At 43.4% G+C, this 23,495-nt stretch overlaps 2 protein-coding genes across 6 annotated transcripts in view; one reads left to right on the top strand and one right to left on the bottom strand.

Annotated features, from left to right (window-relative positions):
* The window catches only part of TAMM41 (TAM41 mitochondrial translocator assembly and maintenance homolog), a 69,580-nt gene extending 54,261 nt beyond the window's left edge, over positions 1–15,319 (bottom strand). For 4 of the 5 annotated variants that reach the window (XM_038003555.2, XM_073009841.1, XM_007985251.3 and 1 more), the window contains exons 1-3: positions 14,935–15,319; positions 12,452–12,634; positions 7,649–7,741 (exon numbers count right to left, since the gene is read on the bottom strand). In XM_038003555.2, the coding sequence (XP_037859483.1) occupies positions 7,649–7,741; positions 12,452–12,634; positions 14,935–15,069 (411 nt within the window). In that variant the 5' untranslated portion in view covers positions 15,070–15,319. The remainder of the gene's footprint in view (positions 1–7,648; positions 7,742–12,451; positions 12,635–14,934) is intronic. The other variant, XM_073009842.1, reaches the window with a different exon arrangement.
* Positions 15,160–23,495, top strand: part of LOC103228655 (Fanconi anemia group D2 protein) — a 39,924-nt gene continuing 31,588 nt past the window's right edge. The window contains 1 exon segment of the mRNA XM_073009595.1: positions 15,160–15,380. Within this exon segment, the coding sequence (XP_072865696.1) occupies positions 15,160–15,380 (221 nt within the window).

Raw genomic sequence — 23,495 nt, 5'->3', positions numbered from 1 at the left:
TAAGTTGCCTTTTGTTCATCAAATACAGATAATTTTTGACAAAATTAAGATGGCACATAAAAGATACACTATGAGAAACTGCAAAATAAATATCAGAAAGCAAAGAAAGAGGAGAATGCTGCAGTATCCCAAGGCATAGTTTCCTCTCTTCTAATTGTGAAAAACAGCATTATAAAACACATAACTACTATTTTATCAATCAGGCTTCAGAATCTAAATTCTTTTACCTTTTTTCCCTACTTTTTTCTAAGGGAATATTTATAACATACAAACATCATATACGGTAGGTACGCCACTTGATTCAATACTACCCCCTACTCCCTTACAATTCTGAGGACTTAATGGACCTTAATTAAGCCTTTCAGCCCTTAGGTGAGTTCAGCATTACTGCAATCATCTGCAGAGAGTAACCCATGACCAGCCAGGAACATGACTTGCCTACAGTTGCATAATGAATTGGCAACAAAAATCAGGACCACACCCTTTTACTTGGCAAATTCAGCTCTGAATATTCTGAATTATTCTCATGCACTGATTTATGGTTCTACTCTGGTTAACTTACCTTGAAAGATGATTAAAACAAATTTTAAGGTCCTATAAAAACACCTATGCTTATTCCTTGAATAACTTTCCTAAACCTTATACAGCTGGTTTTTCATATCCGTGGGTCCTGCACCCATGGATTCAACCAATCACAGATGGGAAACATTCAGGGAAAAAAAAAAAAAAAAAATCCACAAACTTCCAAAAAGCAAACGTAGAATTTGCCGCCACAGGCCAATTAGTATGTTGAAGGCAGGTGAATGACGTGATGTCTAAGCACAGTATTAGGTATTACCAGTCATCTAGAGATGCTCTAAAATACACAGGAGGATGTGCATAGGTTATATGTTAATACTAGGCCATTTTATATCAGAGATGTGAATCTGAGGGTGGGGTCCTAAAACCAATCCCCATAGACACCGAGGGATGGCTGTATTCCATACTGAATTATTAATCTAGGAGGGCAACTGCCCCCTCTTACTGACAGAAAACTTAGGCCCAGAGGGGGTTAAACGATTTCTCCAAGAGACTAGTGGCAAACTGGATCGGGATCCAGTCCCAGGATTCACCCAGTGCTCTTTCCACAACTCTGTGATGTCTCTTTACTTCCACATTCCCATTCTTCATCCCCATTCATCACACATCCTTCTCAATAATCCTTCACCTCTGTTTTTGATGGGTTAGAAACCCAGTGAAATTAGGAGCTATTTTGAGACGCTAACAACTCAAAGATGCAAAGAAAAGTTTGGGGAAATTTTCCTCGTTAACAAAATACCACTTGTTCTCCAAGGAAGTTGTTCTACCTAGACTGTAAGAAAGCAGTCTGCTATTTAAGGTTAAGAGGGTGAAAATAAAAGCATCCTTACTCAAAGGAAAAATGTCAATTCGGAAGATTCTGCTACTGTGCTGATCTGGTTCTTCAACGAAAGGTGAACTAGGAACTTGTCTCAGCAGCACTGTTATTTGTTGTTCAGAGTGAAAAGCCAGTGAACTCTTGGGACACTGCCAGAGAGGCCTGGGAAAAGAAGAAAGTGCTCAGATTTGTGAATAGCTGTTTGTATCTTACTGGGAATGCCCCAACCTGAACTGCATAGATAACATTAGCACGACTGCCAGGGAGGAAAATCTTTACTGGAGAGAAAGGGGCATTGCTTAAAGGGACGTTCAAAGGAGAGATTTGTGAGTACCTTTCAAGACAGGAAAAAAGAGAAAGTCACATGTGGGCTCCTCTAAAACTGTCACAAGGAGAGATTACTTGAATTGCAAAGAGTGAAATTTTAATCACAAAGACCACAGCCCTACCTACTGTTCAAATACTCAACCGTCCACCAGAACTGTTCCATTCCAAACGACCAGGGGGTTTAACTCTTCTAAATACTCATTGCTTAAGGATGAAGAAGAAACACTGAACATTACAGCTGGATGAAACCTTACTCAATATCTACCTGCTGGACTCTGGGCTCTTTGAGGACAAGCAACATGGTATCATTTCAAAAAATTCCTTTGGCATACACAGAGAAGAAACAGTTGTCTTTTGAATAAAGAAATGAATGGCTCAATCTGTGCATTTCAAACGCTAGCAGCCCAAACATTTGCTTATAGCAGGGCAGAGCCAGAATTAGTAAGCCAGGTTTTCCAACTCCCAATTTAGGGATCTTTTATACCACTGGGGGTTTTTCTACCCACACAAAAAAATTAATCAATAAAGCTACAATACGGTGATGGTTGCACTCTGTGAATATAGTAAAAATCACTGAATTGTACTCTTTAAATGGTTGAGCTGTATGGTATGTGAATTTTATCTCAACAAAGCTGTTATTAAAAAATAGGCCATACATGGGGGCTCACGCCTGTAATCCTAGCACTTTGAGAGGTTGAGGCAGGTGGATCCCTTCAGCCAAGGAGTTCAAGACCAATGTGGGCAACATGGCAAAACCCCATCTTCACAAAAAAAAAAAATACAAAAATTAGCTGGGCATGGTGGCATGTGCCTACAGTTCCAGCTATTCAGGAGGCTGAGATGGGAGGATTGGTTGAACCCGGGAGGTTGAGTAAACTGTGTTCATGGCACTCCACTTCAGCCTGAGTGACAAAGCAACACCCTGTCGCAAAAATAAAATTAAAATTAAATAAAGCTACATTACTAAAAGGCAAAATATATTGCAACGAATACATTAAATAAATTAAAATCCTCTTAACAAGGTGGCAAAAAAACCACTGCATGTCAATATAAATGCCTTAAAAACTCAAGCACAATTATCTATACACTAAAAACAATGTAAAATACAAATATCCAAAATTATGTTAACTAGGAAAGTAACTATTAATTATTACTTGAGAGGTTTCTTGGCTTAAAAAAAGATTGGTCACAATGCTATATTAAACACTTTAAATTCCATGGTTTTTTACTTGGGAAAATATTAACAAACTCAGAAACTTAAGGTTGTACTGAAAATAAAATTAGGGTATTACATCAATTATGAGATAAGTTAATGGTAAAGTATGATAAAAATTTAACTTACACTCAACTTTTCCCAGAAAGTCCATCTTTTTAAGCAAGATACTCATATATATATTTGGAGACAGGGTCTTGCTCTGTCACTCAGGTTGGAGTGCAGTGGCATGATCTTAACTCACTGCAACCTCCACCTCCTGGGTTCAAGTGATTCTCCTGACTCAGCCTCCCTAGTAGCTGAGATTACAGGTGTGCACCACCATGCCTGGCTAATTTTTCCATTATTTAGTAGAAATGGGGTTTCGCCATGTTGGCCAGGCTGGTCTTGAACTCCTGACCTCAGGTGATTCCCCGACCTCGGCCTCCCAAAGTACTAGGATTACAGGTGTGAGCCACCGCGCCTGGTCTATATTCCTTTTAAAGACTTAAATTGTTAGTGATTGAGAAATTATATTTCAATTTGTAAGATGCAAGACAATTCTGGGGCTTTAGACAACATAATTTAATGTGACTCCTTTTAAAACACATAAAGATAAAGAATTCATACTCATATTCTCATAATTCTTTCTTAAGATATTTACCCAACTTTCTTGTCCAAAATACTACCACCCTCTTTTCATTAGATTTGTTTATCAAGTCTGATTAATACTTGCTGCCACCTAGAGGTGGCAGTTTGTTTAAAATCATTATCATTATAAGTGGTAGTTTGTTTAAAAATTTTTATCATTCTGGTTAACAGTGATTTCCACATGTTGAAAACTGGGAGCAAGGTGGAAGAGAGAGTTAATTTGCCCATTTATCATTCTCAATTAAAAAAAATATGTTCAACACTTTCAAATGATTTTATGATACCCTAATTTTCTTGTGCTAGAAGCACAAAAAGCCTTAGAAAATAATCATTGCTATCAGTAACATTTTCTTCTCCAAGTCAGCTGAGAAATGCAGAGTTTTGCATGATATGAGCATGGTTGCTACTACTTGTCTTGAATTGCTGTTTTTGTTTTACAAGGATATAACAGTTAGATAAAACCTGAGGTCATTTCCAGTGCTTACATTCTGAGATTTCATGGCATTTCTGGTTTCTAAAGACTTTTTAAAAATTTTGAAATATTCTAAACATAAAGTATAATGCAAAGAATAATATAACATTTTAACATTCAATTTCTATCTCAAAATAACTGAGATAAGCAAAGGCACAGAGAGAAGGGAAAGACCATTTTCTGAGTGTCTACTAAGTACCAGGCATTTCAGAACCCTCTGAGGTCAGCGCCATCAGACTCATCTACAGATGCAAACACCCTGAGGCTTAGGGAGACTGCCAGTGGTGCAGGGTCACAATATTAGCAAGCATCAGAGCTGGGATCCTAACCCTACATCTGTTGGATTCTGAAACACTGCGTTCTTCCCAGCACTACTACCCTGCTTGCAATACTCCTTTTCTTTTTTTTTTTTTTCTGAGACTACGTCTCACTCTGTCACCTAGGCTGGAGTGCAGAGTGCAACAGCACAATCTCAGCTCACCTCTGCCTCCCAGGTTCCAGCGATTCTCCTGCCTCAGCAGCCCGAGTAGTTGGAATTACAGGGGCATGCCGCAACCCCCAATTAATTATTGTATTTTTAGTAGAGATGGGGTTTTTCCATGTTGTCCAGGCTGTTCTCGAACTCCTTGCCTCAAGTGATCTGTCTGCCTCAGCCTCTCAAAATGCTAGGATTACAGGCATGAGTCACGGCACCTGGCCCTGCTTCCAATTTTCAACACCTTTGTGGACCTTTATTCCACAGATAAATTAACTGAAGTTCAGAAAGATAAAACAAGATGCCCAAGTTTATGTAACAGCTAATGGGTGGCAGGACTGAATATGACTCAAGGCTTCTAATTTGATGTCCATCAAGCTATATATTTTGTTTTTGTTTGTTTTGAGACAGAGTCTCGCTTTGTCACCCAGGCTGGAGTGCAGTAGTGCAATTTCAGCTCACTGCAACCTCCACTTTCTGGGTTCAAGTGGTTCTCCTGCCTCAGCCTCCTTAATGGCTGGGATTACCAGCATGCGCCACCATGCCCGACTAACTTTTGTATTTTTAGAAGAGACGGGGTTTCACTATGATGGCCAGGCTGGTCTCAAACTCCTGAGCTCAAGTGATCCACTCACCTCGGCCTCCCAAAGTGCTGAGATTACAGGTGTGAGCCTCCGTGCCTGGCCCATCTCTTGCATATTAAAAAAAAAAAAAAAAAAAAAAACCCTTGGAAATAAAATATTTACAAATTTCCAATTGCTCAATTATGAGCTTTACTAGTCATCCAACTTAGAAATGAGAAATTTATCTGTATAGATATGAAATTTCAGTAAGCCTATCATTTCTGGACTTTAAAAATGTTTTTAATTAAAGTAAAAGTTACCGTGAAGTGCACAGATCTTAAGGGTACAGTTTGATAAATTTGTCCATGCATATACCTGTGTAACCCCTGCCCGGATCAAGTGTTTCTGGACATTTTAAGGAGCTATACTACAAAACTGTAAGCCCAGGTGTAAGGCAGGAGAATCCTGACAGCCCATGCACATCAATAAAGAGATGTTTATGACACAAATCAGTGAGCTAAGGCTATGGAAATCTGTCATTTTTCCCGTAGACAGCTATAGAAGCAGCACATCGCTGTCGGGGGAGACACTCGAGAACAATCCATCGCCCTCTTGTGGAGCCTGGGACCCTCTCACACACAATGAAAATCTTCCTTATAGTAGGAAGTGTGAGATTAGCAACTGTAACTGTTTAACATAGTTCTCAAACTGTGGAAAGACCCCTTCTCAGAACACAGACTGATTATCTGAAAAATAAAAAAAAAAAAAGAAGAAAGGTGATATTGCAAATACTTGTTAAAAGTTTAAGTTCTCTCCCACTTTTTTTTTCCTGTTTTGTGTTTGTTTCCTGTTTCTACTAAAGCCCAAGGAGAAGTCTACTCCCCATAGCCTCCTCTACCTGTGTCCCAAAAGAGCTAAGACAATAGAGAAGGCATCACCACCGGCCTGAGAAAGATAATAAAAGGGATGGGAACACCAGTCCCTTGGAATAACTACTTGGTGCATTCATTTACTCAAAGGTTACTGAAGCATCCCACGATCCAGGCACTGCCCTTGGGATGCATCAGTGGACAAACAGTGCCTCAGTGGTACATGTCCTAGGAGACAAGGTGACTGGGTACTGCTGAGGAAGGCTCCACTGAGGCACTAGGCACCTCCTCTGCCACCCTCCCCCAGCCCAAATGAGTCAACTTGCAGCCCAATGCAGTCACTGGAGAATCTTGAGTGGGAGGGCAGCAGGAGGGAGAGTGGACTGCGACCCGGCTTCTACTCCCAGCACTTCTGACTCCAAATATGGGTGTCACACCAACCAATTATCCAGCCCTCCAGACACCAACTGACTGTCCTACAACTAAATTCGATTCTGACCCTAGCTACCTGGAGTCAGAGTCAGATCCCACAGGCTACGGGCTCAGTTCCACAAGCCTCCCCAACTTCAGACACCAATCACAAGTCCAGGTGGCCTGTACAAGGATTGTTTACTAGAAAGGGATAGGGGCTACTTCCCCTTTCCTCTGGCTTCATAATTTGCTAGAATGGCTCACAGAGCTCAGGAAGGCATTTTTTATTTTTTTTAGACAGAGTCTCACTCTGTCACCCAGGCTGGGGTGCAGTGGCATGATCTCGGCTCATTGCAATTTCCATCTCCCAGGTTCACGTGATTCTTCTGCCTCAGCCTCCCCCAGTAGCCGGGGTTGCAGGCATGCACCACCACGGCCAGCTAACTTTTTTGTATTTTTAGTAGAGATGGAATTTCACCACGTTGACCACGCTGGTCTTGAACTCCTGACCTCAAATGATCCACCCACCTTGGCCTCCCAAAGTCCTGGGATTACAGGTATGAGCCACCGTGCCCAGCCAGGAAGGCACTTCACTTGCATGCACTTGGTTATTATAAAGGACACAACTCAGAACTCCCGAATGGAAGAGATGCTTGGTAAGATACGGGGTAGCAGAAGGGTGTGGAGCTCCACGACATCTCTGGGCACACCACCCTCCCAGCACCTTGATGTGCTTACCAACCCAGAAGTTGTCAGAACCCCTTTGTTTTTTTATGGAAGTTCCACTGCCTATGCATGACTGATTAAATCACTGGCCATTGGTGATTGGCCCAATCTCCAGCCCTTCTTCCCTCTGTGAAGGTGGGAGTGGCGGGCCTGAAAGGTCCAGTCTCTCATCACATGGCTGGCTCCCTGGCAACCAACCCTATCCTGAATCTGTCTAGGGGCCCATCAAGAGTCACTTCAATAGTATAAACTCAGATATGACTGAAAGGAACTTGTTATGAATAATAAAAGACACTCTCATCCCTATCACTCAGATATTCCAAGGGTTTTAGGACCTCTGAACCAGGAGCCCAAGGGAAAAAACCAAATACATATTTCTTCTTATATCACAATATCACAAGAGAATATGTGGATATTATTTGGCAATAAATTTTATAGGGAATAGGAAGAGTCAGTAACTCATTTCTATTTCCAGAGTTCCATCTCACTGCAATCACAATGATCAAAGCAAGGTTAGGCTCAGAGAGGAAAGGCATCCCTAACTGTGTAGCCTGTAAAACACTTACCGGTTTTTGGAGTCGTCCAGCAATGTATAAGTTATTCCAGTTGAGGAGATCTTCAATCAGAATATTAGTGCTAATAACTCCATATTTGATAAGCTGAAGGGAAAAATGGCACAAAAAGGAGTAAAATACCATGATATTGCTTATACAAGTACAAAATATAAGGAAATACATAAAATTCTTGATCAGAGCAGTACTTTGATTCCAAAGCCACTCAAAACACCTGCCTGGTGAAAACACACATCTCCACCAAAACCTTCGAGAGGTTTAGTGCCCAAGACTGATTTGGCCGCTAGGGTATCTGAGGCGAGGTTGAAACTGCCTTCACAAGATTATAACAGTAAGAGAAGTCCAGCATGGCTGACTCCATCTTGCTGCCAGCCTCACAGGCTGGCTATCCAAGCTCATGCCTGGGCGTAGGTCAAGCCAACCAATGGGGAGGAATATAGTTTATAGTTTAATTTTGAAGCAAGTATGACAATAGTCCCTCCCTAAAACTGTTCCCCTCCCCAGTCCAGAGCTGAAATCACCTTTGTAAAACTAATGAAAGTCCACAAGATTAGGGTTATGGGAAGAGCCTGAATTCTGCTAAAATGTTGGCATAGCTTCTATGATGTCTTACTGCTCAGGAGACATGTGTTCAGAGGTCACAAGACTTGTGAGTTCTCCAATTAATCCTATAGATAACATCACTACTGGAGAACCTAAGATTGGTCTTTTGAGATGTTTTCAGACATTTGCATTCTGGCAACTGACTGACCCCACCCAGAACCACCATGACTCAACATTCAATTGGTCCTGTTGTCCCTCCCCCACCAAAAGGCCCACTCCACCCATGAGGACTGTTTTCCACACCTGTATGATCGCATCCCCAACCAATCAGCAGTACCCATTCCCTAGTCCCCTGCTCACCAAACTATCCTTCAAAAACCCTAACTTCCGAGCTTTCAGGGAGAGTGATTTGAGTGACAACGCCAGTTCTCCTGTGTGCCCAGCCTCACATTAATGTTAATTAAACTCTTTTTTTTTTTGAGATGGAATCTCACTCTGTCACCTGGAGCGCAGTGGCACAATCTCAGCTCACCGCAACTTCTGCCTCCCGGGTTTAAGCCATTCTTGCACCTCAGCCTCTTGAGTAGCTGGGATTACAGGTGCATGGTACCACGTCTGGCTAATTTTTTGTATTTCTAGTAGAGACAGGGTTTCATTATGTTGGCCAGGCTGGTCTCGAACTCCTGACCTCTAGTGATTTGCCCACCTCGGCCTCCCAAAGTGCTGGGATTACAGGCGTGAGCCACCGCGCCTGGCCTAATTAAACTCTTTACTGCAATACCACAGTCACAGTGCCTGTCCATGCAATAGGCAGGAAGAACCCACCAGGCAATTACAAGATGACCACTATTTCAACTTAGGTCCATGTGATGTTAAAGATAGAACGGCTCTTAGATGCTATCAGGTATTGGTCCTCAGTGGATTGGGAGTAAAAAACACTGGTCCTTCCCCAAAGACAGTTTGAGAAGTGATAATTTAGTTCATGTTCCTCATTTGAGAAATAAAAAACCTAAAGCTCAGAGAGAACAAATGACATGCTCAAGGTGGCACCAGTAGTAGCAGAGTCAAAACTAGGTCCCAGAACTGCAGTCTGGTCTTCCAATGCTCTTTTCATTACAAAGTACAAGAAATTTTCCTTTAATTAGAAGTTTTCACTGACATCGTTTACATAGTGAATTTCTCCTTTGCTATTGACTGTTTCAAACACTTCTGTAATTACAAAGCAACATCCAAAAATAAAACTTCTTTATTCACGCTAAAACAAGAAATTACAGTTCAGCCCATTTCTTTTTTTTTTTTTTTTTTTTTTTTTGAGACAGAGTCTCACTCTGTTGCCCATGCTGGAGTGCAGTGGCATGATTTTGGCTCACTGCAGCCCTGAACTCCCTGGGCTCCAGTGATCCTCCCACCTCAGTCTCCAGAGTAGCTGGAACCACAGGCATGCATCATCATGCCCGACTAATTTTTGTATTTTTTGTAGAGACAGGGTTTCACCATGTTGCCCAGGCTGGTCTTGAACGCCTGGGCTCAAGCAATCCACCCACCTTGGCCTCCCAAAGTGCTAGGATTACAGGCATGAGCTGCCGTGCCTGGACAGTTAAGCCCATTTCAATAATAATTTGCATAAATCCTGTAGATTTCCCAGGTTACAAAGTCCCATTTGCATAAACAAGTATCTTCAGACCCACTTTGCTGAACTTCAGTATCCAAACAGCCTTCTCAAGCTGCAAATATATAAAAAGCAGCTAAAAATTGTCAACTAAAAAGTATGGTCTTTTGGCATATAATTATGCCCAAACATTTGGTTACTGGAACTTATAATATTGCTTGAAAATTACTAATTAGAGATAGGTTTGGCATAATATTAACTGTGGAGAAAGAAGAAAGCTAAGTGTTCTGCATGACTCAAGTGGATATAGAAGGCTGTACTGAGTGTCAGCCTTTTTCCCCCCAACTCCAGCAGCAGCACTGCAGAAAGCCCTTCTAGCTGCAGTCAAGTAACCACTGGGAGGTAACGGAAACACCATGGGCCTGCAAGTCAGGGGACCTGTTGCAAACTAGTTGCATGACCTTACGGAAGTCATTTCCTCTCTTTGAACTTCAGTTTCCTCAACTGCAAAATACAGGCAAAGCAGGGCTGGAACTCAACCAGAAAAGCAAATATATGGCCCAAGGGGTATGCAGACATCACCAGTCAATCACAACACTCACTCCCTAGCCAAGTTCAGATAGACCTTCAAATCCTTCTCAAGTCAGTACTCCAACCTCCCGCCCTTTAAAGCGTGGGCCTTTGACCAGTGGCACCGGCATCACCTGGGAGCTTGTAACAAATGCAGAATCATGCCTATAATCCCAGCACTTTGGGAGGCCAAGGTGGGTGGATGACCTGAGGTCAGGAGTTCGTAAACAGCCTGGTCAACACAGTGAAACCCCACTCTACTAAAAATACAAAAAATTAGCCAGGCATGATTACAGTAGCGGGCGCTGTAATCCCAGCTACTCGGGAGGCTAAGGCAGGAGAATCGCTTGAACCCGGGAGGTGGAGGTTGCAGTGAGCGGAGATCGCACCATTGCACTCCAGCCTGGGCAACAAGAGCAAAACTCCATCTCAAAAAAAAAAAAAAAAAAAAAAAAAGAGGCAGAATCTTGGCGGGGCATGGTGGCTCACACCTGTAATCCCAGTACTGTGGGATGCCAAGACGGTCAGATTGTTTGGGATCAGGAGTTTGAGACCAGCCTGGGCAACATGGCAAAACCCTGTCTCTACAAAAAATACAACAATTAGCCAGGCATGGTGGTAGGTGCCTGTAGTCCCAGCTACTTGGGAGGCTGAGGTGGGTAGATGGCTTGAGCCCGGGAGGCAGAGGTTGCAGTGAGCCAAGACGGCGCCACTGTAATCCAGCCTGGGTGACAGAGCCAGACTCTGTTTCAAAATAAGAAAAAAAAAAGCAGAATCTCAGGTTCCATCTCAGACTGAGTCAGGATCTGCAATTAAATGGGATCTCCAGGTGGTTCGATGCCTGTCAAAGTTTGACTGCTTTGAGCAATGAGTGGCAGAGATGGCACAGCAAGTGAAACCCGTATGTCATCCCCGGCCCAGGGAAGCTCTAGGAAGCATCTGATTTAGACCCCTACTGATCCTTGCAGGTTGGGGTTCTGCTTAGCTCTTGACAGCCCTCTTGGAGACTGGGATGCTTCAGTTGAAAGACAGTTCAACAAAGTTCCTGCTGTCAGATGACCCACCAGAAAGGAATCCATGCAACTTACATGCTCTCCAACACCCACTGTCAAATTCCACCCATCTCCTAGCACCAAGAGGTTCCTGTCTATCACCTGACACACATGCTCCCAATCACCTGTGTTATCTTCTTCACTTCCAACTTCTTGCTGGGGGTGTCTGCCCCTCTTTCTAGATAAAATCAGTCTCCAATCTGACCCTAAATTGGCCTGCCTATTCCTCCCACTGACCAGACCAATGGCTCCAGACCAGCAGCTTCAGCCCTGTTTGGAAGCATGTTAGGGGATGCAAATCTTCAATCCCCACCCAAGACCTAGTGATCAGAACTCTAGGGGTGGGACCCAGCAATCTGTGTGTCCAACAGACACACAACCTAGGGGATTCTGATGCACACTAAAACTTAAGAACCACTTGGACAAAGACAAAAAAAATAAAGTCAGTCTGGTCGGGCTCAGTGGCTCACGCCTGTAATCCCAACACTTTGGGAGGCTGAGGCGGGCAGATCTTCTGAGGTCAGGAGTTCGAGACCAGCCTGGCCAACATGGTGAAGCCCTGTCTCTACTAAAAGGTGGCACACACCTGTAATCCCAGCTAACTGGGAGGTTTAGGCAGGAGAATCACTTGAACCCACAAGGCAGAGGTTGCAGTGAGCCAAGATCACACCACTGCACTCCAGCTTGGGCGACAAGAGCAAAACTCTGTCTCAAAAAATAAAAAAAATTTAAAAAGTCAGTCACACCCAACCACCTCCTCACACTGCAATCACAGTTAATGGGAGATGAGGAAGGACTCCCGTCCCTGCTCTGTCCCCAAGTTCAAGACGTCTGGCAGGAGTGTGAATGTTCCCTGACTATAAGAACATACATACTATAAAAACATACTTATTTCCTGACCATAACAACGTCCAGCAGGAGTGTGAATGTTTCCTGACTACAAGAACATACATATTTAGCTGGCACTCTCATCATCCAGGTTAGTAACCAGCCAACTTAAGACAAAGGCCAGCAGTCACTTACCCTGCCATCACACATGATCAATGAATTGTAGTAAACTCCAGCGCCATAGTTATTCTGGATGGATGTGATCATCTTGGGCCCTAAAACTTTTAGGAAAGAGTAGTGTCTCCAATTTTTCTTCAGGTTCTTTGAATGCCATGCGACAGGGTCATCTACTGTGAACACAAAGTCCAGCATAGCATTCTGCGGAGTGAAGAAAAGACAATAATTTCAGTATTAATTCCTAGAAAGGCAGCAAGAGAGCATGGAAAAGCTCTAACATATTATGCAATTATGATCAATAGTCAGAAGGCCTGGTGCTGTCATCAGAAACGTGAGCGAGTCTCTGGAACCAATTTGAGCTTCATTTTCATCAATGTAATAATACCAAACACTTCTTTAACATGTATTATTGTGCCAGCATTCTTTAAACACTTTATGGATAACATACGCAGTCACTCCATTTATCCTCACCACAACCCTACAAGGTAGCTACTGCTATTATCTCAATTTTACAAGAAACCAACTCACAGGGGATGATGCTCTTCGCCCAAGGACACAGAGCTTGTGAGTGGCAGACCTAAGTGGTCTGGCTCCAAATTGTGTGTGCTGTACCACTGCACTACACTGCCTTTCACAAATGTAGCTAAATGTGCTCCGCTCTTCTTCCAGATCAAATTAGCACCATCTGGATAAACTGTATGAAATATTTTATAAAAGGAAGTCAGTTATTTTATCTCTTACCCATTCACCAACCACTCATTGAGTACTTATAATGAGCTCTGACAGGCCCTAGGGTAGAAGTATAGAGCTCAGAGTCTACTGGAGAGAATAAACAAATGATCACTACATTGACTTCACAGAGGAATGCAAAATGTACTAGCTGCACTCAGAATGGGGATCAGATCAGGAGCACAGGAAAGAGAAATTCTCCTAGAGATGACAAACCTGAGTCTTGAAGGACATGTGAGTTAAACAGACTTGCTGGAAGCACTGGGGGAAGCACAGGGAAGGGTAGGGAGCCGTGTTGGAGGAAAGTGCCCTGTGGATATGGGAGCCGGCATGTTCTGGAAGCTGCCGTTAGATATGACTGAAATAGAACACATTTATGTGGTGCGAGATGAGATCAGAAAGGGAGGCTGTTTGCCACACTAGAAAATTTTCCTGCAGAAGAGCTGACTGGAGAGAGGAGGGACTAAGGGAGTGGGGGGAATTAGATCTGAAGCCATGGCAAGATTCCAGGTAAGAAATGAAATTATATTAGCTAAGGCGCTAAGGATGCGGACTGATGTGAGAGAGATTTAGGTGTTGGAATCTACAACTTGTTCACTTGAATGTAAGGAATCAAAAGTGAAGGAATGGGAAGGAAGGACCTTGTCTTGCAGAAGTTCCAGGTCTACTCAAAGGAAAACCTCCATGGCAGAATGCAGAGGTCGCCATCAGGAGGCTAACGCCTGCTCTGTTTACCACAGTGTGACTCTACAGACCACTGGGGACACTTAAGATTTGGTGGCGAGGCGAGTATAGAATAAACATTTTTTTTAAAAATGTGTAATTACGTTAAGGTATATTCAGAAAAAATAACTAGCCTACAATAACTTATAATTTCTCATATGCTGCCAATTTAAAGAAAAATATTAAATAGTAGTATAAGTGGGAAACAGAAATCCCAGCAACAGCATAGATGGGCTCACCAGGAAGTGAACAGGCAGGATGTTAATCAGAAGACAGACTACAGTCAGGTATCCAGATGCAGGGGAACCAATTAAAACCTGCACACTGAATTCTGCAAACTACAAGGAAAACTGTACCCTTAATGAGGCTGTGCTGAGTCAACTCTGAAAAGTAACAATGCCTAGTCTCAGACCCTTGTTAAATGTGCTGAGCGAGGGTAAATATACTGGTCACGCACTAACTTTTGTTGTTAGTTACTTTCACTGCACCTGCCCGGGCCCTACAACCAGTCCGCCAATTTCCTGAAGTCAGAAGATCATTTTGCATTTTCTCCTACATTTATAGAGGTGACTCTCAACAAACTTGGCTGCGTATTAGAATCACCTGGGACGTTTCTTAAATTCCTGAAGCCCAGGCCGCATCCCAAACCAATTAAATCAGAATCTCCATCGGCGGAACCCGAGCATTAGGATTTTCTTAAAAGCTCCCCAGAAAATTCCGATGTCCACCCGACTGAAAACACTGAAAGAACCTGATAACTATTTCCTTTCCTTTCTTCCACTTGCTCCTGCAGCGACTTTTCCTTATGCTTAACTGCTTCTCCTGCTCTAGACCCACGTGGATTCCTAAGTACCCTTCAACACCGTCGCTTCAACTCGCGTTGTCGTTATACTAGGAATGCAGACCTATGGTTCACTCTGCTCGTGGACGAGTGGAGTGTGCAGAGCGGACAGGCAGCTCTCCGGCTCTGAAGGAATCGAGGGCAAAACGGGACTCGTGAGAACAGACAGTTCCCCGTCGTGGGGCTGACGAGGACTGCCCGGGCTCACCTTCTGGTCTGAACTGGGCCCTGCCTGGCGGTACACCCCGGAGCCGTAGACGAAAGCCAGACTCAGCTCCTCCGGGAAGTGAGACAGGATCTTGCGGAAGGTCACCCCCGAGCTCTGCAGCGCCTGCAGCGCCATGGGGTCGAGGCTGACAGGGGACCCTCAGCACAGTAAGCCGAGGACAACCGGGCGGGGAACAGAAACCGGGTAGGCGGTTTAGGGTGGGAAATGGAAGTCGGAGACCGGCTCGAGGGAGGCAAGGCTGAGTGTGGGGTGGGACTGCAAGGACGGGAAAGGATTGGGACGTTGGGCCACGAACATCAGCGGCTGCAAGACACAGCCGGCTTAGACTGGCGTGGGCGGCGCTCGTGCCGGCCGAGCTTCCGTCCCTTGCTACGCCCCACGCACGCACACGCGCTTCCAAGACGCAAGAGGCGGTGCTCGCCTTAGTGTGGGGAACGTGACGGCTCTGCATTGTCCCCTCGTGGTCGGAGGAGTGCTCTACAGGCTGGCAGCCTCGGTTGCGACCGGGACAAATGGGCGGAGCCAAGCGTCACCCGACTCCGCGGCCGTGAGCCTTGATATCGACTGTACTTCTCTCTTCAAACCACGGTTTAAAGAATTACTATAAATGGTGAGCGTATTGAAAGCTTTTAAATGAGGCGACACTCAATATAGAACTAGCCGTTCTGAAATGGACAGAGTAGTGGCATTTAGTACCTTCACAATATTGTGCACCCATCATCTCTCTAGTTCCAAAATTGCAGATTTCGAAGATTTAGAAAAGCACAAAATTAAAATGATGCCCAGTCCCACCATGTAGAGAATACCCCCGTCAAGATTTGGCCGAGACTTCTTCGCGTTAAAGCCCTTTTCAAATACAAGGATGGATATGGGAGTGCGTGGTAAAGGACTGCACAGACGTTCTCTGATACTGGCATTTAATTTCAAGGGTGGATAAGAGTTTTTGCCCCCTTGCCTTGGGGACTGGTCTCACAAAGAGTGCTTCAAATGCAGTTTCTGGAGGAAACAGGATCCTAGGAGTAGAAAAATCTTAGAGCGCTCCTCTTTTTTTTTGTATGACTACAGAAACTTGCTGAAGATTACCATTCAGGAGGTGGTGTGACTTCCAGGACAGAAAGTTTTTCAGCTACCCTCTCCTTCCTCCCCGATATACACTACCTCTCAAAAATAATAGATACTAATAACTAACATTCAGGTAATGTTGACACATCCTCACATGCACTTCTCACTGAGTCCCCTCGAGTGCCCTGTGGCAGGAGGGCCTTGGTTTTACCGATGGCCAAGCTAAGGCTTAGAGAGGTAAAGCCAGGTGCTTAGGATCACATCAGCCGGTGGCAAAACTAGAGCTAAACCCAGGTCTGGCTCCACCTCTGGGATTTTTTCAAAAATTCTGCTCTGTCCTGGAAGGGTTTTGAGCAGGGACTTACCTAATCCACACGTTAGCCTGAATTAGGGGGGACTAATCAGACAGCTGTTATCATAGTTGCCCCGTGAAGTGGAAACGGCTATGCCAAGGTCTTAGAAGCAGGGATGGGATTAAGTCACTGGGAAAAATGATGACTTGCACTCACACTCTGGGCCTGCAATGAGATGAAGGGATCTGAGCTGCCTGCTGCTTTGCAGGAACTCGTGGTCTATAGAGGAGAGGAGACAGACCTGCAAATCAGAGTAGAATTTGGGTAATGCAGCCAGGTACCCAGCGCAGTGCGGGAGTGTAATGTCCCTCCAATGGGAATGTCAATCAGTTCTGGGTGTTCGGGAAAGGGACCAGAAGAGGTTTCACAGGGATGGCATTTTGAGTCAGGCCTGGAAGCTGGGTAGGAGTTTATCAGGCAGAAGATAGATGGGAAAGATTCTACTAAGAAAGAAATGATAGGACTCAGTGACAATAATAATAATAATAGGTGTCATTATTAAGCACTTACTATGCCCAGGCACATTTTTACTTCTTTGGGTTTTTTTTGTTTTTGTTTTTGTTTGAGACTGAGTCTTGCTCTGTTGCCCAGGCTGGAGTGCAGTGGCATGATCGCAGCTCACTGTGACCTCCACCTCCTGGGTTGAAGCGAGCATGCCTGGCTAATGGTTGCATTTTTAGTAGAGATAGGGTTTCACTATGTTGGCCAGCTGGTCTTGAACTCCTGACCTCTAGTGATTTGCCCACCTCAGCCTCCCAAAGTGCTGGGATTACAGGTGTGAGCCACCCATGCCCAGGCTTTTTATACTTATTTCTTTTCATCACTCCAAAGATCCTCTGAGGCAGGTTCTCTAAGATGATATTTTTCATATGAGGAAACAGAGGTCCTAAAAGGAGCAGTAAATGTTCCGAAGTCACACAGGAAAGTGATGAAGTCGGGGTTTGAACCTACAGCTACCTACCTCTAAAGGCCAAGGTCTTTACTACCATGTTTAAGTGTCCTCTACAGTGGCTTGCAGGGTGAGAGAAGGAAATGGGAAGAAAGCTGGAACTCAGGCATCAGCCAAGGGTCAGGAGCAGCAGCAGTAGCCACAGCAACAAGCAGGAGACCAGGGCAAGGGAGCGGAGAGAGGCCATTTGTCTGTGTTCCCTGGTGTGGGCATGGTCACTTCCGTTGTTTTTACTACAGATCGCTCTTGCCTAGGGTGCTGGAATCAGAGTGCGCTCACCGTGGAATTACACTGAAACCTCTCACCCAAAGACAGTGAATAAATCCCATTACCAGCTTGCAGGGGGACAGCCCCTCCACACCTGTGGGTGTTTCTCGTCAGGTGGAACGAGATGAGAAAAGAAAGAGACACAGAGACAAAGTATAGAGAAAGAAAAGTGAGCCGAGGGGACTGGTGCTCAGCATACGGAGGACTGCACCGGTCTCTGAGTTCCCTCAGTATTTATTGATCATTATTTCTACCATCTCTGCGAGGGGGATGTGGCAGGACAATAGGGTAATAGTGGGGAGAGGGTCAGCAGGAAAACATGTGAACAAAGGTCTCTGTGTCATAAACAAGGTTGAGAAAAGGTGCTGTGCTTTGATATGCATGTACACAAACATCTCGTGCATTAAAGAGCAGTATTGCTGCCAGCATGTCTCACCTCCAGCCCTAAGGTGGTTTTCTCCTATCTCAGTAAATGGAACATACAATCGGGTTTTACACCGAGACATTCCACTGGAACAGGAGACAGATGCCTTCTTCCTCTTATCTCAACTGCAAAGAGACCTTCCTCTTTTACTAATCCTCCTCAGCACAGACCCTTTATGGTGTCGGGCTGGGGGATGGTCAGGTCTTTCCCTTCCCACGAGGCCATATCTCAGACTATCACATGGGGAGAAACCTTGGACAATACATGGCTTTCCTAGGCAGAGGTCCCTGCGGCCTTCCACAGTGTATTGTGTCCCTGGGTACTTGAGATTAGAGAGTGGTGATGACTTTTAACAAGCATACTGCCTTCAAGCAGTTGTTTAACAAAGCACATTCTGCATAGCCCTGAGTCCATTAAACCTTGAGTCAACACGGCAAACGTCTCTGCCAGCACAGGGCTGGGGCTAGGGTTACAGATTAACAGCATCTCAAGGCAGAAGAATTTTTCTTAATACGGAACAAAATGGAATCTCTATATCTACTTCTTTCTACGTAGACACAGTAACAGTCCGATCTCTCTCTCTTTTCTCCACCAGCTGGTTCCTTTTTTATTTGCTTCCTTCCCTTGGGGAAATAATTAATCTTCATTGGATTTTTCCTGTTTGCAAAAGTAATCCATGCTCATAAAAATGTAAACATTATGAAATACATACATCATGCCCCAGAAATAGCCACTGGTAATCTTTGGCACATATTCCTTCATATATTTTTCTATGAATATATTAACATTAAAAACAATTTTAAGTGGATTCCTAGGATAGATACTATTTTGCAATTTTTTTTTGCACTTAGCATATCGGGGACAATGTTCTGTGTCAGAATATATAGATTTCCCTTATTCCATGTATTAGTAGCAAATTATTCTAAAATATGGATATGCCATAATTTTGTTTAAAATTTTTTGTTTAAAAGAAAATGTTTGAACACATCCTTCCCTCTTTCTTTCTTTCCTTTTCTTTTTCTTTCTTTCTTCTCTTTCTTTCTTTTCCTCCCTCCCTCTCCCTGTCTCTCTCTCTCCCTCTCTCTCTCCTTCCTTCCTTCCCTCCTTCCCTCTTCCTTCCTTCCTTCGTTCCTTTTTTCCTTGCAACTAAGTCTTGCTCTGTCACCCAGGCTGGAGTACAGTGGCACGATCTAGGCTCACTGCAACCTCCACCATCCGAGTCCAAGTGATTCTCCTGCCTCAGCCTCCCGAGTAGCTGAGATTACAGGTGCCTGCCACCACACCTGGCTAAGTTTTGTAGTTTTAGTAGGGATGGGGTTTCACTATGTTGGCCAGGCTGGTCTCAAACTCCTGACCTCAAGTGATCTGCGCTGCCTCGGCCTCCCAAAGTGCTAGGATTACAGGCATGAGCCACCGCTCCCAGCCTGTTTAAACATTTTATTGTTGATGGATGTAGGGTATTTCTAGTTTTCACACCTGCAAACAATGCTATCATGAGCATCCTTGTACATTTTTTGTGCATGAACAAGTATTGCTATAAGATAGATTCCTAGGAGGGTAATCGCTGGGTCAGAATGTCAGCACGCTGCTAAATTCCCCTCCAAAAGTTGGTGCCAATTTGCACACCCACCAGCAGAGTTCAGCCCTTGATAGAAATAAAGATTCTGCAGTGTTTCTGCATTTGTCTCCCTTCCAGGCGTTCACACCCAATTATCAGCAATTTTCGTGTTCACAAACAGTTTTCTTCCTGCAATGCAAAACCACCAGCTGGAAGTTTCCATCACATTCCTGTTTGCATTTTGCCTTTCCCCAGGAAGAGGCAGAAGCAATGTAGCCAGGAACACATTTGTATTCTTCAGTAGAAATCTCCCTGCTCCTGGCCCTTCATCCACTGTCTTTTAAATTACTATGGCTTGTGAAATTAGAGGCTATTAGGAAGCCCCAGTGTTCTATATAATCGCTTTAGGGTTCTGTTGGAAAGCTTATACCAATGAAATAAACATGTTAGAGAGCCACTTACAAATACAGATAAATACCTGGTTACTCGAGTGAATATTGGACCTCATTCTTCTGATTTATCTAGCAGTTGTCTTTGTATTCCTTAATAATAACCTTGTTAGGCTAACTTTCACTAGGAGAAGGTTCATCTAATCCATCTAATCCATATTTTCAAAAAGCCCTCTTAAGAATTGTCTATAGCTTTAATGCTTCTTTTTTTTTTTTTTCCTAATCCGTATTTAAGTACAGGAGAGAAGAATGTTTGGGAAAAGAAAAATCCAGGCTCTTTGATGTGGGATTCCTCAGAGCATTAATATATTAATAAGCATTGTGAATCTCCAAGAGAGAAGCAGAACATGTAGCATTTTCCAATCTCCCAGACTAGGTTTTCCTCCATCCCCCGCTCCCTCCACCTTCTGTCTCAGTGTCTTCTGGGATTCATATTCTGTGGCATAAATTTAGGAAGTGCTGGTGCCAAGCACCACCTTGGTGTCCCAGAAACATCTCAGTGTCCCAAACCAATCAAGACTAATTTTCACGGATCTCTTTTGCCTGAAGGCACCAGGGAATCCTAGAGCCTAAGAGAGAGATTGAGAAATTTCTCAACACATGAATTACAATTATAACTTGTGGGTGTAAAAAGCCAAGAATTTCTATGCTTTGGACTCTGAGGATGTCTTTGTTCAGACCCAGAACTGACAAAACTCTAGGTACAATCTTTCTAGACTTACTTCCTAGAAAGTGTTTAGAATGACACTTTCCAAACCTCCAGGGTCTGAATATGTAACCCTTTTGTGAAGTCCTAATTAGGGAAAAGGAGTTAGGCTGTTGGGAGCATGGGAAAGCAAAGGGAGAAAGCAGATAAGCTATGAGTCTGCCTTTCTTTGTGGTCCAGGACATGTAGCCCTCCTGTGCCCAACTTATCACCAGACACCTGCAAGTTAGCTCACTGTAACCTTGGTGTTATCAATACTACACAAAGCCCTTTTCAGTACACAGCAAAGAACCATCCTATAAAATCTCCAGCAAGTCTTTGTTTCCTTGCAGTCAGCTTCTCTCTTGTTGATTCTGCCTGTTGCTCCCTTGCAATGTACTTTCAAACTTTCTCTAATAAATCTGCCTTTCTTTACCTACAACTGTCTTGGTAAAGTCTTCTTACCCTCATGCCACCAGCTCAGATAGTTGCCACTTACCCATGAAACCTTTCACCTGGGTGAATTCTTCTCTTTTTGGGGTCCCAAAATATCTTGAGCTTCCTGGGCCTGTTAAGAAGTGACATTCTTTACTTACCATAGGTCAGGAACCTTGTAAAGAAACTATGGAGACAAGGTACCAGGCCAATCGTTTGTTTGTTTGTTTGTTTGTTTGAGACAGGGCCTCCCTCTGTTGTACAGGCTGAGTGCAGTGGTGAGCATAGCTCACTACAGCCTTGAATTCCTAGGCTCAAGCATTTCTCTGCCTCAATCTCTGAAGTAGGTGGGACTAAACATGTTTGCCACCACTCCTGGCTTTTTTTTTTTTTTTTGAGAGACAAGGTCTTGCCATGTTGCCCAGGCTGATCTTGAACACTTGACCTCAAGTGATCCTCCCGTTTTGGCCTTTCAAAGTGCTAGGATTACAGGTGTGAGCCATCATGCCTGACCTAGGCCAATCTTTTCAAGGGGCTTTTTATTGACTCTGTAAAGTCAATGTCAATTCCTCAACATAGTCTGGTCATATCTGAAAATAGATCATTCCAGTCAAAGCCTTGGTAACATAACCAGTGTCTCTAATTGTGTCATGTTACAAAAGAAAACAGATTCTTACTGAACTTATATAAATAACTATATTGTCATAAATTAAGAATACTCACAAATAGTTTCTAAATTCCAAATAAACCAGGTAAAGAGAAAGATAACTATTTTAAATTTTGCTGACAAAAGTATACTTTACCCAATTTGTTATAAGCTATGAATAGCTAAAACAAAAAGTTTTTTGACTCTGAAAACAAAATATTAAAACGATTAGCAATTTTTTTTTAAAAAGGCTGTGAAAAAATAAGTTTAGGTTTTATTAGTTTAGTTCAATGTAATTAACCTTGTTCTGCTTGATGTTGAGTTAGTAATCTTTATAAACACATCAGCCTTTTAGTTAGAGTCCTGGAAGTTCTTTCCTAATCTTTTGATATGACAGCTAAAGTTATCAGAAATCTGCATTTAAAAGTCTGTGGCAGAGCCTTTTCTATGATTTTTTAAAAAGAAGCACATTTTGGACTGTAGCTGATCATAAACCACCTTTTGAGGAGAATCAAAGTAAAACAGTAATTGTGGATAGGAAAGACAACATTCATGGTTAAAGACACAATTGTCAAGGAAATTTGATTGTTTTTGTGGCATACTGCAATTAAGCATAATAATCAGAATTATTCCTGATGACAAATACTAAGACATTTCAGAATTTTAGGAATCTTAAACAACTTTGAAACATGTATTAATAGCACACATATATAAATATAACCCAGAGAAAGTTAAACAGCATTTTTTTTTTTTTTTGAGACAGAGTCTTGCTCTCTCACCCAGGCTAGAGTGCAGTGGCGCAGTCTTGGCTCACTGCAACCTCTGCCTCCCAGGTGCAAGCAATTCTCCTGACTCAACCTCCCCCCATAGTTTGGATTACAGATGTGCACCACCACACCTGGCTAATTTTTGTATTTTTAGTAGAGATTGGGTTTCAGCATGTTGGTGAGTCTGGTTTCAAACTCCTGACCCCAAGTCATCCACCCACCTCGGCCTCCCAAAATGCTGGGATTACAGGTGTGAGCCACTGTGCCTGGCCACTTGTGTGATTTAACATACCAAATAAGCTTAATATGTCTCTCTTGGACTTCCAGGGGCCCTAATATCCAAAAAGTTGGTTTGAGGTCAAAAAGATCGAATTTAGAATTCACTGCTGCAAGGAGGTGGGACTGGAGATATGCTCTATAAAAACTCTTGAACAACAGATTTGATGAGCTTCTAGGTTGGCAAACACATCAAGATGCTGGAAGGGTGGTGTGCCAGGAGAGGGCATGTAAGCCTCACATTCCTTTCTCATACTTTGCCCTGTGTACCTCTTCATCTTGCTGGTAAGTGTTGTTTCCTTGAGTTCTGTGAGATGTTATTGCAAAATATTAAGCTGGAGGAGAGGGTCATGGGAGCCTTTGATTTGTAGCCAAATTAGACAGAAAAGTGGATAACCTGGAGACCCACTATTTGCAATTGGCATCTAAAGTTGGGGAGGTGCAGTTTTGTGAGACTGAGCCCTTAACCTGAGGGGTCTGTGCTAACTCCAAGTAGTTAGCATCAGAATTGAATTAAATTGTAGAATACTCAGCTAGTGTCTGGAGAATTGGAGAATTGTTGGTTGGCATTGGAAAACACCCTAGACACCTCTCTGTTAGTAGCTTCTATTTATGAAACACCGAAGTCCTATGAGAGAAGTACCATTATTATAATATTATTTTTGCTTT

Source organism: Chlorocebus sabaeus, chromosome 22 (genome assembly GCF_047675955.1).
Source record: "Chlorocebus sabaeus isolate Y175 chromosome 22, mChlSab1.0.hap1, whole genome shotgun sequence".
Lineage (NCBI taxonomy): Eukaryota > Metazoa > Chordata > Mammalia > Primates > Cercopithecidae > Chlorocebus > Chlorocebus sabaeus.
The sequence above is the reverse complement of the archived record's forward strand: the minus strand, read 5'-3'. Positions and strand labels throughout refer to the sequence as shown.